Source organism: Lithobates pipiens, unplaced genomic scaffold, assembly GCF_037356315.1.
Source record: "Lithobates pipiens isolate NorthernLeopardFrog02 unplaced genomic scaffold, aLitPip1_a1.2 Scaffold_10, whole genome shotgun sequence".
In the NCBI taxonomy this organism is placed as follows: Eukaryota; Metazoa; Chordata; class Amphibia; order Anura; family Ranidae; genus Lithobates; species Lithobates pipiens.
Window position 1 is genome coordinate 210,389,810 of NW_027507686.1, and position 14,957 is coordinate 210,404,766.

A 14,957-nucleotide genomic window follows, 5' to 3' on the forward strand; every position below is an offset into this window, starting at 1 on the left:
AGTTAAGTACAGTGGATAACAGGCAAAAAAAACAATTGTTATGTGATGACACTGTCCTTAAGCACTTTGAGTGAAAAGGCTGCAATGCTGCCAAGAGGCTTTCTGCAGCCTTTTGCTATTCCTTCTGTACTGTACTATGTCCTCTCCCCCGAGCTTCACATTGTTTTATTGTATGGGATGTGTGGGAATGCATGTTTTGAATACTCAAGGTTGTGCATAGACTGCAGACCAGACCGATGAGAAACGTGGAGAGTCCATAGTCTGTAGCATTTTAGGCATCAGAATTCATTGATCCTGGGAAACCTTTGTTTTGGCCAGGTGAGGGATTTTCCCAGTGCATTTACAGAAGGGCCAGGTGGGCCATGTTTAGTCCTACTTAAGAAAGAAATGTTTTCATTCTGACAACATCCCTCTTCTTTAGAGTGTAGTTATTACACAGTATATCTTGCTTAGATTCTTTGTGCCATGGCAGTAGTTATGTACATTTAAAAAAAAAAGTTTATTTTTCTAACAGGAATGCCACCAAACCACGGCAAACCCACAAGTTACTCAGTGAGAGTGGACAACACTATGCCCCTGGTCACACAAGCCCCCATTCAACCCTTGCAACTCAGACCTGGTGTTCTCTCACAGGTGAGTCTGTTTGTATCATAGAACTAACATTTCCATTGGTGTCTCCAAACATGCTAACAGCAGTATTCCTTTCAGCAAACATGGTCAAATGGATCACAGCCCATATTGGTTCCTGCATGGCAACAAGTGACGACCGTAGTAGCACCAACAACTACAACGCTTGCCTCTGATAGCATGGCTGGACCACAGAGACTTGGCGACTGGGGGTATGTCTTACATTATGTTCCTGATACTTGGCTTTTTTTTTGTAATTCCTTTTATTTCTCAAATGTGCACAGAAAAGTCAGTTTACAAATAAAGGCATGTCATTTGAAATTAACAAGAAAGAATACAGTATTCGTCGAGCAGTGATAAACAGACTGCCGTTACCAGTAAGAGACAGGCACAAGGTTTTGTAAACACATTGACATTTGTTACCAGAAAGATGACCAGAGCAACATTGAAAGGTACAAAGACAGGTACCAGCCTAGTGCGTACATTAGGGCAGGCGCTAAAGTGAACAAAACATTCTTTAGCGTTCCTGTCATGAAAAGTCTGGTGCAGCGTTTTTAATTTTTTTGCTCTATGTGAAGCTTTGACACCCATTGGTTGCTTAAGCAGGGGCAGCCAATTAGTGCTACTGCCACACAAATATGCTATGATAGCAATATCTTTGGGATGTTAGCATTTCATTGATTTAAAGAGCTGCAAATGTACTTTGCATTTTTTTTTAAGAAGCCTGCAGAGTATTGCACGCATGATCAGCAGCTCACTGGTGCAATGTCTAGCTCCTGCAGGCTCTCGGGATCGCTGTCTGCTTATACATCGTATGGGTAGACAGTTACCTGAGAGCAGGAAAATCAATGCACTATGAGGATACTCACCAGCGCGCTCGCAGCCCATTGAAAACTATAAGCCATCAGCCGCAATAGCATTCATTCACAGAAAACTGCATGAATGACGCAGCTGTGTGGGGGTGGGGCCTTGCATGTCCGCACTGTTTTCAAATAGTTACTGTGGGTGTGGGGAGAGGATGCTCAGCCTGCTATCATGGGGAGAGGCTGCAGATGCTGTAACATGTTACATGTTCTGCCCTAAAAAAGGGTGGAACATGTAATTTCTTCCAAAAGTGAACATATCTTTCTGTTAAAGCTTTTATGACTTTTTTTTTATACCTGTATCTCTGTTCATAAGCACATTGAGGAAGTCTAGTAAATCAGAGCCTTTTAAAATCTCCTTCTTTAACTGCTTGGTGATCGTGAACAGTTTGAGTTTTGCTTTCATGGATGATAACCAAAAAATTATTTACATCTGTTAGCACAAAACCGTTAAACCAACATTGTAGAATGCAGTTTAGACGCACCTAAATCCTGACCCATAGCATTGCAATTTAATGTTCTCTGCTAGAGGGCATCCAGGATGCTCTGGAACCCAAGAGTGCCAGCCAGTGGATAGTGAGCTTTTTGATATGGAAATGCAGGCACCGAGAAACGGCTCCAGTGTTATAAATTGCATTATGGATCTGTTGGGGGACTTGTCTTAGAGCCGGCTTTGGCTAAGTTTACATTTTCAGCTGCATGGTTAGTTTAGTAGCCTATAGCTAATTGTACGTGTATAATTTAAATCGTAAAAGGATATTCCTGTGCTACCATGTAAACAACAAAGTGATATAAGAACTGCTGCATACACCGAAATGGATCAAACCGTATCCGCTGTAAATATAAATAGAAACTAGTGGTGTCGTGCTATCCTATCACCAAATCATCAATATGGGGCAAATGTTTCTATGTCCCTCCTCTAGCACCAATAATCATAAGTGTTAACATACACAGAATAAGAGGTAGAGTATTTTGTATAGAAAAATTAAATAATAATCTGATACTTGATAAACGTGCTTCGTGACAAAAATATTAAACAAATAATAGCATGAATATGCTGTAAACAAAACTTCTATAAGCATCCATAAAGTGCAAAGTGACCCAATAATATAAATGATAAATCTTATTATTTTTGCTTTTGTTTTTGTAGGAAAGTAATTCACCATGGGAACCATTACAGCTCAATGATCCTACAGCCTCTTTTAACCAACCAAATGACACTGTCGGCTCCCCAGCCCATCAGTTTAGGCATCGCACATGTCGTTTGGCCTCAGCCTGCTGCTAGCAAAAGGAATAAGCTTTGTCAGAACAGGTAAGAAGACATAAATGTAGCCTGGACAGTAATGTGCTGGAATAACATGTTTGCACCTGTGATTAATGCTTTGCCCCTACTGATCGCTTGATCTTTCTCTGCAGGAGTAACACAATACAGGACCATGTTGTCCATAATAAAGCACTTACCTCTCCAAAGATCTCAAACAGCGCAAAGACCACAGAACCTGCAAGTTGTACGTTACCAGAAGACAATCAGAACTCTGAGCAGGAGGTTGGCTTATGTAAGGCCATCGAAGGGGCGGCACTGGATGTATCCAGTCAACAAAGGCAAACCATAGTTATAGCTGATTCACCCAGCCCTACAGTGAGTGTCATTACCATCAGCAGTGACACAGATGAGGAGGATTCTTCACAGACACACTCCCTGAGAGAGTAAGTGCTACTTCCTATTTTATATTTCCAGATGTAGGTGTTGATTGGCAGTGTCTTGATGAATACCTTGTAAAGAAAACTTTATTTGTACTGTACTGAAAGACTCAGCTCCAGTCTAAAGCTACTTTTTGTCACTAGATCTTATTAAAACTGAATAAAATATCATTAAAGACGAAGTAGAGCCAAATCTCGTTTGGTTGTACTTCTGTAGATCACCGGCGTGCAGTTTGTTCTGTAGCCCTGTGACCCCCTTTTCAGCAGACAGCTGCCTGAAGTCTGCGGTCTGCTGAAGCCACAGAGATGGTCCAGGCTTGGGCCAGATCGTGACACTGGGCTTGGGATCTGCCCACATACCTGTACCAGCACCCTGAGCTGGCCGCTTCCACCCCCTCCACAGCCCAGTGCTTCAGTGAGTGAGGAGGGGCAGCTGTAAAGATTGATCTGCCGTGTTAGATCGCTCAGCTCTCAGTGTCGGAGGCGGGGGACAGATACAGCAGTGGACCGACGCTGCATCCACCTAGGTAAGTATATAAATCTGCAAAAACACCATACTCCTCTTTTAAAAGTATTTAAATGCCTGTATTTGACCTGGTTTCAGCCTCTTATTTACCCCTGTATAGCAGCACTAAGACTCGGAGAGGAAGGGGCAGCACAATAAACCAACCTAGTGATCTGTAGTGTACATGTATTGAAAAAAAAAAAAAAAACGCAGAGAGGGTGACTTTATCAGTCAGCTGCTGCTCTTTCACTGTTCAATCACAGGCTGGCAACAGGAAAAATACCTTTACTACAGAAGAGAAAGTCTGCAAATCAGGCAAGCTGTTTTACTAGGACTGTGTAAATTTCAGGATGGAAAAAAAGAACTGAAATAAAAGCGTTTGGCAGGTAAAACCACCTCACTGGCTCACTGAATAATATAACCTGGAGTCACTAACACAGAGGGACCCCAGGTTATTATTCAGTGAACCAGTGATGGTCCCCTGCAGAAATTGCCACTATTCTGAAGTCAGAAGGTCCTCCAAGTTTTCTTTTCTATATTCTTTCTTTTATAACATTTCCTTTGCCTTTTAAAACTGGGTCTTTGGAAAGCCTCCAGAGAGACCCTCATTCTCACCAGTCACTTTTCTTGTGCAAACTCCCTTCCTCTGCTCTGTGTGCAATGCTTCCTGTAGATTGCAGCTGAGCTGGAGCAGAGTCATGAATAATTTCTTAATAAATGAACAGGAATATGCACAGTTAGACTGCAAATTCAAGTATGCCCATGGATGTATATTGAGAGGCTGAGGATTAGGTTTTCCCGCAACACCTTATTACTGTTAACCACAACATTTTAATTGGTTAGAGGCCCGTTCTGTTGAAGCATTTTTATTGATACAATTAAATTCCTTGGGTAGGTGGACAGTTTGGGTATATCCATGTTAAGTTTGACTGGATTGTACCTTTCAAATGTTTCACTGACATGTCCAGAAGTTTTGGTATTATAGGAAAAGCTATTTAAATATATTAAGAATGCTGATTCCTTCCTGCAGCACTAGACCAATGTATTGGAAGACTGAATGAAAGGTAGATTGTATCAAATGAATAAAAGATGGTTAACATGAAAAAAATGATGAAAAAAAAAGTTCAAATGTCAATTTAACTTTATGCACTAATTATTGAATTGCTTATGTCACTCAGGTGTAAAGGAAGCCTGGATTGTGAGGCCTGTCAGAGTACTCTGAACATTGATCGAGTGTGTTCCCTGAGCAGTCCAGACAGCACCCTGAGCACAAGCTCCTCTGGCCAGTCCAGCCCATCCCCCTGCAAAAGACCCAACAGGTGATATGTTTTTTCCAACACCATTGACTTTATTATTTAGCACCTACAACATACAATGGCAATAGTCTGTTCATAGGACTTCATAAGTGGATGTTATCAGCCAAATAAGAGATACAAGTTCAATCGTCCATTTCAAAGATCTTCATATTTATTTTAGTAAAAATATTTTCTTGAAGTATATAACGGCATTGTTTTCGTTTTCATTTTAGATAGGGAAGGGTTAGAACTACTGCCTTTTTTTTATTGTTTATCTATTTGGTGGGGAGATTCACCCTTTCTATTTTGTCCCAGTGACCATTGTTATCTGGACTGGTAAAGAGGGAAAATTGAATATTTTGCATTACATGTAGAACAGGAATAGTGGGGAAAACTTCCTATGGGGAAACCTGTTTCTGTGATGACTGTCAGTGAAGATTTCCCTTATTTTGGAGAGATTGCCTTTCACTTTCTGTTTTGTCTTGAGACAGGACGTGAAGTAAAAACTCCCCAAAGTGATTTATATGAAAACATAATAAATAAAAAACACACATGATCAGCAATTCAAACTTGGTGAACATAAATTTGTGATGTATTAAAACAGTAGTGTCTTATTAAAGGTCTTTTAAAAGTATACATAAGTGCATCAAATTGCCATTATATTACGGAGGGCAAAACATCTAATATGGGTTGTCGTTCAACAGTATGTCTGATGATGAACCTGAAAGTGGTTGTGATACTGTCGATGGATCCCCAAGCTCTGATTCCTCTGGCCATGATAGTCCATTTGTGAAGAGCAGCTTTGTCTCGGACACCAATGAGAACTCGGAAAAGCGGACATCAGAAAAAGCAGAGAGTAAACCTGCAGTGTGTACATTAGTAGTTCCACCTATCAGGATTGAAAAAAACCGCAGGGACAACTCACACAGGGCCACAAACAAAGGTAGGTGACTTTGATTATAGACCTGCTTGTGAGAACCTTACCTTCCTTTCCCACAGCCCTTCCTTTTCTTTCCTCTCCTTACCCTTTTTTTTCGCTGTACTTTTTGTATAGTCATTAGGATGATAAAGTCTTTTTTTAAATATGGTCTTTAACAGTTTGAGAAAACCTTATTTTATTGCATGATACTTAATTGCAGAATGCTAACATGAATTGTATATGTTTCAGATGCAGCTAGCCATCCCCTAATAAAAGGCAGGTCAGCCCCAGGGAGAAAAAACCATCTCACAGCCCTCGGCAACCGCCAGCAGAAACTTACATCAGCATTCCAGCAGCAACAGCCTCTGAGTTTCAGCCAGGTATGTTTGATATCAAATAGAGTACCATCATATCTAGTCTGTTATCACAGCACAGATAACAAATTGACATCATGCACTGACCTCATACATCTTTTAGTTATCAACCATTTTAAATCTTATTTATACATTTAGAAGCACAGGCATGGTCTGGCACAAAAGTCCTGCCATTTTTCCGCTGCCATGGAGTAGCAGGTGGCATGTACACCCACCCATAAAGGTGAATGGCCGTACACATTTGTACTCATGTAAGCATTCATGCTTTTCTGCTTTGGTGTATTCCCGCACATGCATGTACAACATATTCCTTGAATGCAAAACTTCCAAATCATACACACATTTAAGTAAATGCTGATGCAAAAAGCATTTGTGTTTACATGAGTATAAGTGCATGCAGCTCCCTGACAGGGAAATCGCTTCATATTTTTTTTACACAAGACCCTGCCTACGCCTCCGAACATCCTTATGAGTGAATATCCATTAAGTCTTTTTTTTCTACCCTCTTGCTTAGTTAATTAGATCTGAAATTATCTCATTCCCAACACTGACTTTCTATATTAGTTCTGTTTTCCATTAAAAAAGAAATTTGTATGCTTACAGCCCATCCAGTGTGTATAACTCAGTGTATGTAAAAGCCAAAGGTTTTTTATTTTAATGCATTCTATGCATTAAGATAAAAGAAAAATCTTCAGTGTGCAGCAACCCCCCTAATACTTACCTGAGCCATATCTCGATCCAGCAATTTTTCACGAGACCCAAGGCTGTCTGGGACTCTCTCTCCTGATTGGCTGAGACACAGCAGTGGGTGCCATTTGGCTCACAAATTTGTCAAAGTCAATGAGCCAATGAGTAGCGAGAGGGGCAGGGTCAAGCTACAGCTTTGTGTTGGAATAGAGACGCACAGAGCAGTGGGTCGGCTCAGGTGCCCCCATAGCAAGGGCCGGCCAGGAGCACCGGCAAAGGACTCGAGATGAGTTTATGGGATTCCCTGTGCAAAACCACTGCACAGAGCAGGTATAACATGTTTGTTATTTAAAAAAAAAAAAAAAGACTTTAATATCACTTAAATACAGGTCAAGCTGGTACCTGAAAGTTAACGGGTCTCATCAACACTTGAGTCTAGCCAGATAAGACAGTTGATGCATCACTTTTTATTAAAATGGAATTCCAGACAAGCAGCCAAATACATATTATTTGCACAGTCTTCCTTGCCAAAATATTTGTAATTCTGCTCAGGCAGTCTTGAAATCTGTTCAGGCAGTCTTGAAATCTGTTCAGGCAGTCTTGAAATCTGTTCAGGCAGTCTTGAAATCTGTTCAGGCAGTCTTGTGATCCAGGTACTAAATCAGGCACCATAGCTATGTCCCTAACCTTCAGGTGAGGGAAGTCCTTCCTTTGAAAATATGTGGAGTCTCCCCTCTAACAAGTAGTTGTATTACTCCTCATTACTTCGAGAGTGCTACTCACTACACCACTGTGCCGCCCTAATATACGTACATGCTATTATATGTGTGTAGTTACCTTTTTTCCCCCAGCTGTTAAATCACCTTACTAATATAGACAATTAATGTGTTTCCTTGTGGATGTGTGTTCATCAGCCCAGGCTGAATAAATAATGCAGTTTAAACAATTCTCCTTTTGGCAGGTACACCATTTTGGATCTGGTCATCAAGAATGGAATGGAAACTATGGGCACAGAAGACAGCAGGCATTCATTACACCCACCGTCACCAGTCATCCCTTCACCCTCCAACACGGAAGCCCAAATCACAGCGCAGTACATGCTCACTTGGGGGGCCAGCCCACCATCCTTTCTTATGCGCCCTCCGCTCCGCTGAGCACTGCGGCACCTGTGGCCCACCTCCTGGCCTCACCGTGTACCACAAGACCAATCTTACAACACCCAGCCTACAACTTCTCCCACCCCAGTGGCATCATCCACCAGGTCGCCGTAGGAATCAACCCCCGTCTTCTACCTTCACCTACTATCCACCAGACTCAGTACAAACCAATTTTCCCATCCCACTCATACTTCGCCGCATCGCCTGCCTACACGGGATTTCCCATGAGCCCCACAAAACTCAACCAGTATCCATACATGTGAGAACTCAACAACCTACATGTAGAGGAGAAGCTCAAAGATTCAAACCTTTTGTTTGAAGCAGAACACAAGAACATGGCTTTTGATAAAAAAAAATATGGAAAAAAAAATTTGCCATGGCACAAAAAGAAAAGAAAAAATATTTTTTGAATCATGTAGACTTGAGTGCAATTTAAAACAATCTTGAGCTTTAAAAAAAAAATTGGAAAAAAAAAATCACTTTTAATGTGTTTTGCACATTTGGTATACCTTGTCTCTAGTCCTGTTCTCTTCTATTGTAACTCTAGACAGGTGACTTACAGGAGAGAGTTCACTCTCTCCTGATATATTTTTTATACAATTGCCTTCTAACTAGTGCAAGACACGTCTTTTTGGGAAGCCATTCAACGTACAGGTTTAGCGCAACAAATGCACATATCGTCAGCAGTACAGTGTACTCGTGTCAATTGTTTGTTAATGTATGTCTTGGTGTTTCAGTGTTGGGTCACTTGGCTACTGAGTTGATGTTCACATTGCATGTGTCTTTTGCATGGGCAGAAGAAAAAAAAAACAAAAAAGAAAAACGTTGCCTAGACTGTGCTCTTCAATGTTGTCGTCCTAATAATCAGCTGCATTGTATACTGTTCCCACACATAGTGCCTTAAATATTTGAGGTTGTTAATGTTATTACTTAATATATTAATGTCAAGTTCAGCACTTAATCTTGGAATTTGCTGGTTATATAAATATCTATTTTTCCGAATAACTCGAGTCTTGGCTCAGTTAGGGGGTTGTTCATTTGTTTTGTTTGGTTGTGTGGTATGCTCATGAGGTGTAGGTGTTTCCTTACCTACAGAACAGCATGTTGATTTTTTTTTTCTTTTTTTTTTTTGCGTAGATGAGTTTGTGTCTGTTTTTCATTTTTCTTTTCTTTTTTTTTTTTCCTAGTTATTTAGCCTCACGTAGCCTGAAAACGCTTTTAAGATTTATTTTTTTGGTCTCGATTTTTAGGATTAACGCTAGCTGCACGTTTTGTTGGTAATCACTTAATCACGACAGAAACTGCAATATTGTCTAAGTGGATCCTTCATTATTCATTTTTTTTTTTTTTTTTTGGTGTCACGGCATTTGTCCAAATGGCTGGGTTTTTTATAGTATCTTGCCTATATAGTTGGTGTGGTTTTCGATAGCCGGTGTTCTAAATTCCTTTTAGTGTCAGCGGACGCTGCACCATCTTGCAGTGCAATATTTTGCAGGCCTGTCCATTGCTGAAGAGGATAACACCGTGACCACAGTTGGGCAAACCGTTCAGTATTTAATGAATTGTATCAAGGACTATTTACTATAGAAGTTTGATAAGATGTGAGGTTTTTACTTCGTGTGCAATTTTTAGCTTTCATTTTATGCATGTGTCAGTTTTTAAGGCCTATTTTACACAATATTTTATTTAGTTGTTTTTTTTTTTTTTTTGTTTTTTCTTGAGTGGTGACTGCTTATTTAATACATTCCGTCAGGGACACGAAATTTTTTTCATATTTCAAGACATTTGTTTTTCTTTTTCAGTTTCTAAAGAAAAAAAAACATGTGCATCGTCCATATCCAGTTAATTTATCAGCACCAAAGACTTTGAAATCATCCATTTTCTTTTAATGAAATTAAAAAAAAAATCTATATAAACAAAAGGTAGCTAAGTTTTTTGCATAGACCTGAATTATACTGTAGTCTAGTGGTGGGCTTTAAGAAAAGGTATTATGACTAATGTTTTTAGCTTTGGGCAAGTAATAAAACTTATCATTTATCTTGAATGTATAATAGATGAGCTGCTATATGTAACAGACGCCACTTTTTTGATAGCTGTGAATTTTAGCTTCATATCCCGTTAATACTTAGCCGCCTTACTCCTGTTTTAAGTCTAATAATATATATAAAGTATAGTGGGGTTTTTTTTTCTGATTATTATTTTTTAATTATAATTTGCATTTAATGTTTTGGTGTGTCCTTTGTAACTACTGTATTGTAAATTATGGATCCTAATTGCATATGTTATTTTTTGGGGTGTGTGTATTGCATCAGTATTCTATATATCTTCATAAATTTGAGCTCATTACTGCATATAAATGGGTGTATTAATGTAAGTTATTTTTTAATGTTTTCATATTGCTGTTGTGTATACCTTTTAAGAGAAAAAAATGTATCTTGCAGGCTTGATTTCATTTTTTTTTTTTAATATTCTTTTTCTTTGAATCTGATTTATATAGAAGATTAGCCAGTGACTGGAATAATGAAAATATAACAGACTGAAGATAGACTGGGGGATTTTTAGCCTTTGTTTAACTTGTTAACACCACTATACACTGCAATTGCCCAACTGTCCATAAGCTATGAGGACTCTGAAATCTGTTATTCCTTTTGGGGGAGGGGTAGTCCCCCCCCCCCCCCTTTCTAAGCACTGGGTGGTGTTATCACAAGCAGTGTTTTATTTAATGAATGTTAAAACAAAAATGTGCCTAAAACAAGACTTTTTAAATATATAGAAAAATTCATAAAAATTCTACAGTGTTAATAAAAATAATTTTACAAGGTGGGAGCAAAAAAAAAAGAGAGCCTATTTATTATCACTAAAGGTATTTTTTTTTTCCTCCCCCTCCACAAGAATCTGCTAAATACCGCTATGCATTATGTCCATTTATGTAAGATTCTTCTTTTTTTTTTTTTCTTTCTGGTACAATTTTATGGCATTGTTTAGATCGGTGTACCCATCCTAAGGCTCCCCTGCTGTGATGAGCTACAGATGACAGCATACCAAGATCTGGTATGTGTGTACAACAGATGGTGGCAGGCGAGGGACACTAGGTGTTGGGAGTGAACAGTTTGGAAAGGCCAAGCTGATGTGGCTTTTAGATGTTGCAAATATTTACTTATTTGTCACTATAATGGATTTGCAGAGTGCAAACTTGTTCAGAAGTGCATTGCAGTCCGACAGCTTCAAGAATTTTATTTTTGATAGAGTTATACTTAGCGTCTTTTTTGTGGAGTTCTAAGCTTGTATATTGATAATGGCGTTACGTTAGGAGAGGTTGTCTTTGCTTAATTTTTGATGTTTTAGGATTTTGTTTAGGGAAAACTCCAGTCGAGAATTTTTTTCCCCTCTTACGAACATCAGAATTAACTGATCTGAAGATTAGGAATTGGGACCCAGAAGTATATGGCCTTATCATGAGTCGATGTGACCATGTCTACAAAATGAAGAAAGGTGTTGCAGGCAGGCTTCTGTTTTAGTGTGCACCCATAGATTAAAGTGGTTGTAAACCCTATCCATGAAATTTGACCTAGGCACATATATCTGTAGTGTTTACTTATCTCTCTCCAAAGCTCTAAGTGTCGTGTTTTTCTGCTGCTCCGTTCCTCTGTTATCAGCAATGTCACTTCTGACAAGTTCTCCAACAAAATTTGTGTCGGGGAGGGAGCTTAAAGGTAGATAAGCAGAGAGCTTGTCCTCTGCCTATGTGGAGGGGGGTGTGTGTCTTTCCTCCAATCAGCTCTCATACAGTGCAAGTCCTGACTCCACACCCAGTGCTGAATGAGGAACAAAAAATTTTAACACGATCTGCACTTTGAAAAGAATGTAGAAAGGGAACGACAGCAGATATGCATGTAAAACATCTGTAGGGAGATTTGTTTAATCTCTGTGTATCATCTGAGGCTGTTTACTTCACTGGGTTTAGGAGAGGGTTTACATCCACTTTAAGGCTGGCCATAGGTTATTTGTTTTTATTCCATCGTCAAAATATTCTAACACCAGCAAGTTGGATGAACGAATCCTCCCCACTGCGCTAATTAGTATTCTGACAGGAGGGGCTCCTCCGCTGTCTGAATACACTGATTAGCAAGGCAGACCTAAAAATTTCAGTCCCATTTGACAGAAATCGATCAATAAATTTACTTCTGTCGAGCGAGAACTTCCATAGATGAATCGTAATTCACCTGATCTGGTCTAATTTCCATCCATCTATCTATGGCTAGCTTTAAGTATACCTAAAGGCAAAATGTATTTTATTTAGCTTTGGATATAGTGGAGATGAATTTGAATGCCTATTAGGTTTTATTTCTGTGTGTGCCCTCGTTAGGAACACTAGTTTTGGTGACTTGGGGGTTCCAAGGAATTCCCTTAATTTGCAGGGATTTCCTCTCCTTTCCAATTTTATCTGTGGGACAGAAAGTGGGGAGAAATCTCCCTAATGGAAAACATATGGCAAAAAAAACATTCATAGATTAAAACTAGACATGTGCAATTTGTTTAGTTACAACTTGAAATTCATTATTCAGAGATTCGTATGCATCCAAATCACAATAGTAACCAATTTCAACAAATCTGAAACAAATAATAACAAAACAACGAAATGTATTTGTATTCATTTGGACCTTTTGTTAATGTTTGAAGCATCTAAAAAATGCAACAACATAACAAATAATCCAAATTGATTCAGATCCATTTTTTTGCATTAACATTTTTCATTATTATAAAAAAAAATGCACTACATATGAAATGGAAACATGTTGCAATAAATACATTAAGGCTGCTTTTAAACTTCTCCATTGCAAGAACGCATATGCGAAATACATATCTGTTTGGAACCACGAATATTTGAAATGAATTCCGAAAACAAATCATTCTAAAATGACGGATATGACAAAATTAAACAAATTTTTTCTGTTGTGCACATCTCTCTAGTGATTTCCCTCCCTTACTCTATCCAACATAGAAAAAATATTTATTTGAACAATGCATTCTTAATTGACATAGTTGCAATGGTTAAAATAGATATTGGACGGATAATAGAGCAGTTTGCTATTTAGCCTGTTTTGTTTCCCAGTTCCCATCTTTTGGCATCAGTCTGGATTCAGTGAGTGTGCCATTTCTTGGAGACTAAAGACTCTAGCGAGCGCTACTGTGTCTTGTACTTCTTAATGGAAAATAGGAAAGAATGGAGCAGACACCTTTTGTATGGAAACATTGGTCCAGCCTGAAACGTTTCTGAAAACAGTGTTCAGTTCAGGTTCAATTAAACCTAAACAGCAGATTTCCTGGTGAGTTAAGAAAAGTTCCATCTTGGACAAATGTCCCATTTCACGATCTTTAGTATCTGGCAGTAAAATTAAATGATGGCTGTCCAGGCAAATCTGCTTTGGTACTGTATAGTCTGCTTCCAAGCCTAATAATAATTGCAACTGTTCAATAAAACGTAATTTGGAAAAAATAATATTTGCAACATCTGTAACTTTGGAAAGAGTAAATAGAGTGTTGTACCGCATTAGCTATTAACTAATGCAGAAAATTTTGACATTTATGCGATACCCTTTATTGACAAACTTGAGTTGGCAAAGATGTGAGTATAACTCTGACAAGGGAATCTACATTATCCTGAAAGCTTGCATCTTTAATAACTCCAGCCAATAAAAGGATGTCGCCTAAAAGCCAAACCTTCTGCAACTTTGAAAACGCAAATAGTAGCAGCAAGCTACCTGTGAACATTTATGAAAAGATCATCCATTGTTAGCTCATGTGCGTGTGACATTATTTCAGTGGACACTTTTACTACTGTGGTGGGGTGGTTTAGGTTTGATTGGATGCTGTGTTGGTGGACTTCTTCTTGGTCGTGTGCCGAGTCTTTGATGTCAAGTGTGGGATTAGCACGAGCTTATGCAGATAAATGAGCAATGTTCAAGTAGGTTTCACCAAGGAGGGCCCCTGGTGGGTCTTCTGGTGCTTGTCTATTGAGCGCTGTAGCAGTTTGTCGAGTGAGGGTGTTTAGGAGGCCTTTGCAACTATATTGATTATGGTTGTAAATAAGCAGGCAATATGTGGCTTTCATGGGCCTGCAGTTATAGTCAATGTACATTAAAATCATACAGTGAAAGTCAGCATTGCCTGTGATGATGGATGGTGTCTGTATAGAACAGCCATTACAGACCATAGAGATCAATGGTTTCAATAATGACCACAGTTGGCCATTTGGTGACCATGTGCTGAAGCAGCTGTACTGTGGCACATGAAAGCCACGTCATGAATGGCAGCCTTTACATAGCTTAAGCTGGTTAACTCTGCTTTGAAACTGCAGGTATATCTTACTCAGCTTTGCAAGACTTGAGGGCTGTTTGATGTAATAATTATGCGAGTTTTCAGATTGTGGATGCTTAGGAGCTGTCAGGGAAGATAACATATGACTGCATTGTGGAAAGAAAAGTCTGAAATGTATTGAACACGTTTGTGTTAGGTTCCTTCTTTTCTAAAATGTGTAGATGGATAAACTCAGACACTTATTGCATAGATCCGTATAGTAAGCACAGTGTAGCTACAAACTGACCTTGCATTTACCATAGACAGTGAATCTTCACCATCCTAGTTTATTCTTTCAGAATGTTTGTTTACTGGAAAGGCTTTCCTGAATAGGTGATCTGTGCCAGGTTAGGCAGATCTAGGAGCCAGTTTGCCAGTGCACCTAAAATTAAAGCAGGAGTCAAACTTTCTTGAAAATTTGCCTTTATATATTAATGGAAACCCATGTTCTCCTGCTCCTTATTCTTAAAGG

General features: G+C 39.1%; 1 protein-coding gene across 1 annotated transcript in view; it reads left to right on the plus strand.

The window, feature by feature from the left end:
* Positions 1-10,485, plus strand: part of HIPK3 (homeodomain interacting protein kinase 3) — a 147,668-nt gene extending 137,183 nt beyond the window's left edge. The window contains exons 9-16 of the mRNA XM_077460905.1: positions 515-633; positions 709-839; positions 2,641-2,802; positions 2,907-3,197; positions 4,875-5,015; positions 5,696-5,934; positions 6,160-6,290; positions 7,933-10,485. Of these exons, the coding sequence (XP_077317031.1) occupies positions 515-633; positions 709-839; positions 2,641-2,802; positions 2,907-3,197; positions 4,875-5,015; positions 5,696-5,934; positions 6,160-6,290; positions 7,933-8,391 (1,673 nt within the window). The 3' untranslated portion in view covers positions 8,392-10,485. The remainder of the gene's footprint in view (positions 1-514; positions 634-708; positions 840-2,640; positions 2,803-2,906; positions 3,198-4,874; positions 5,016-5,695; positions 5,935-6,159; positions 6,291-7,932) is intronic.
* Positions 10,486-14,957: the final 4,472 nt, after the last annotated feature.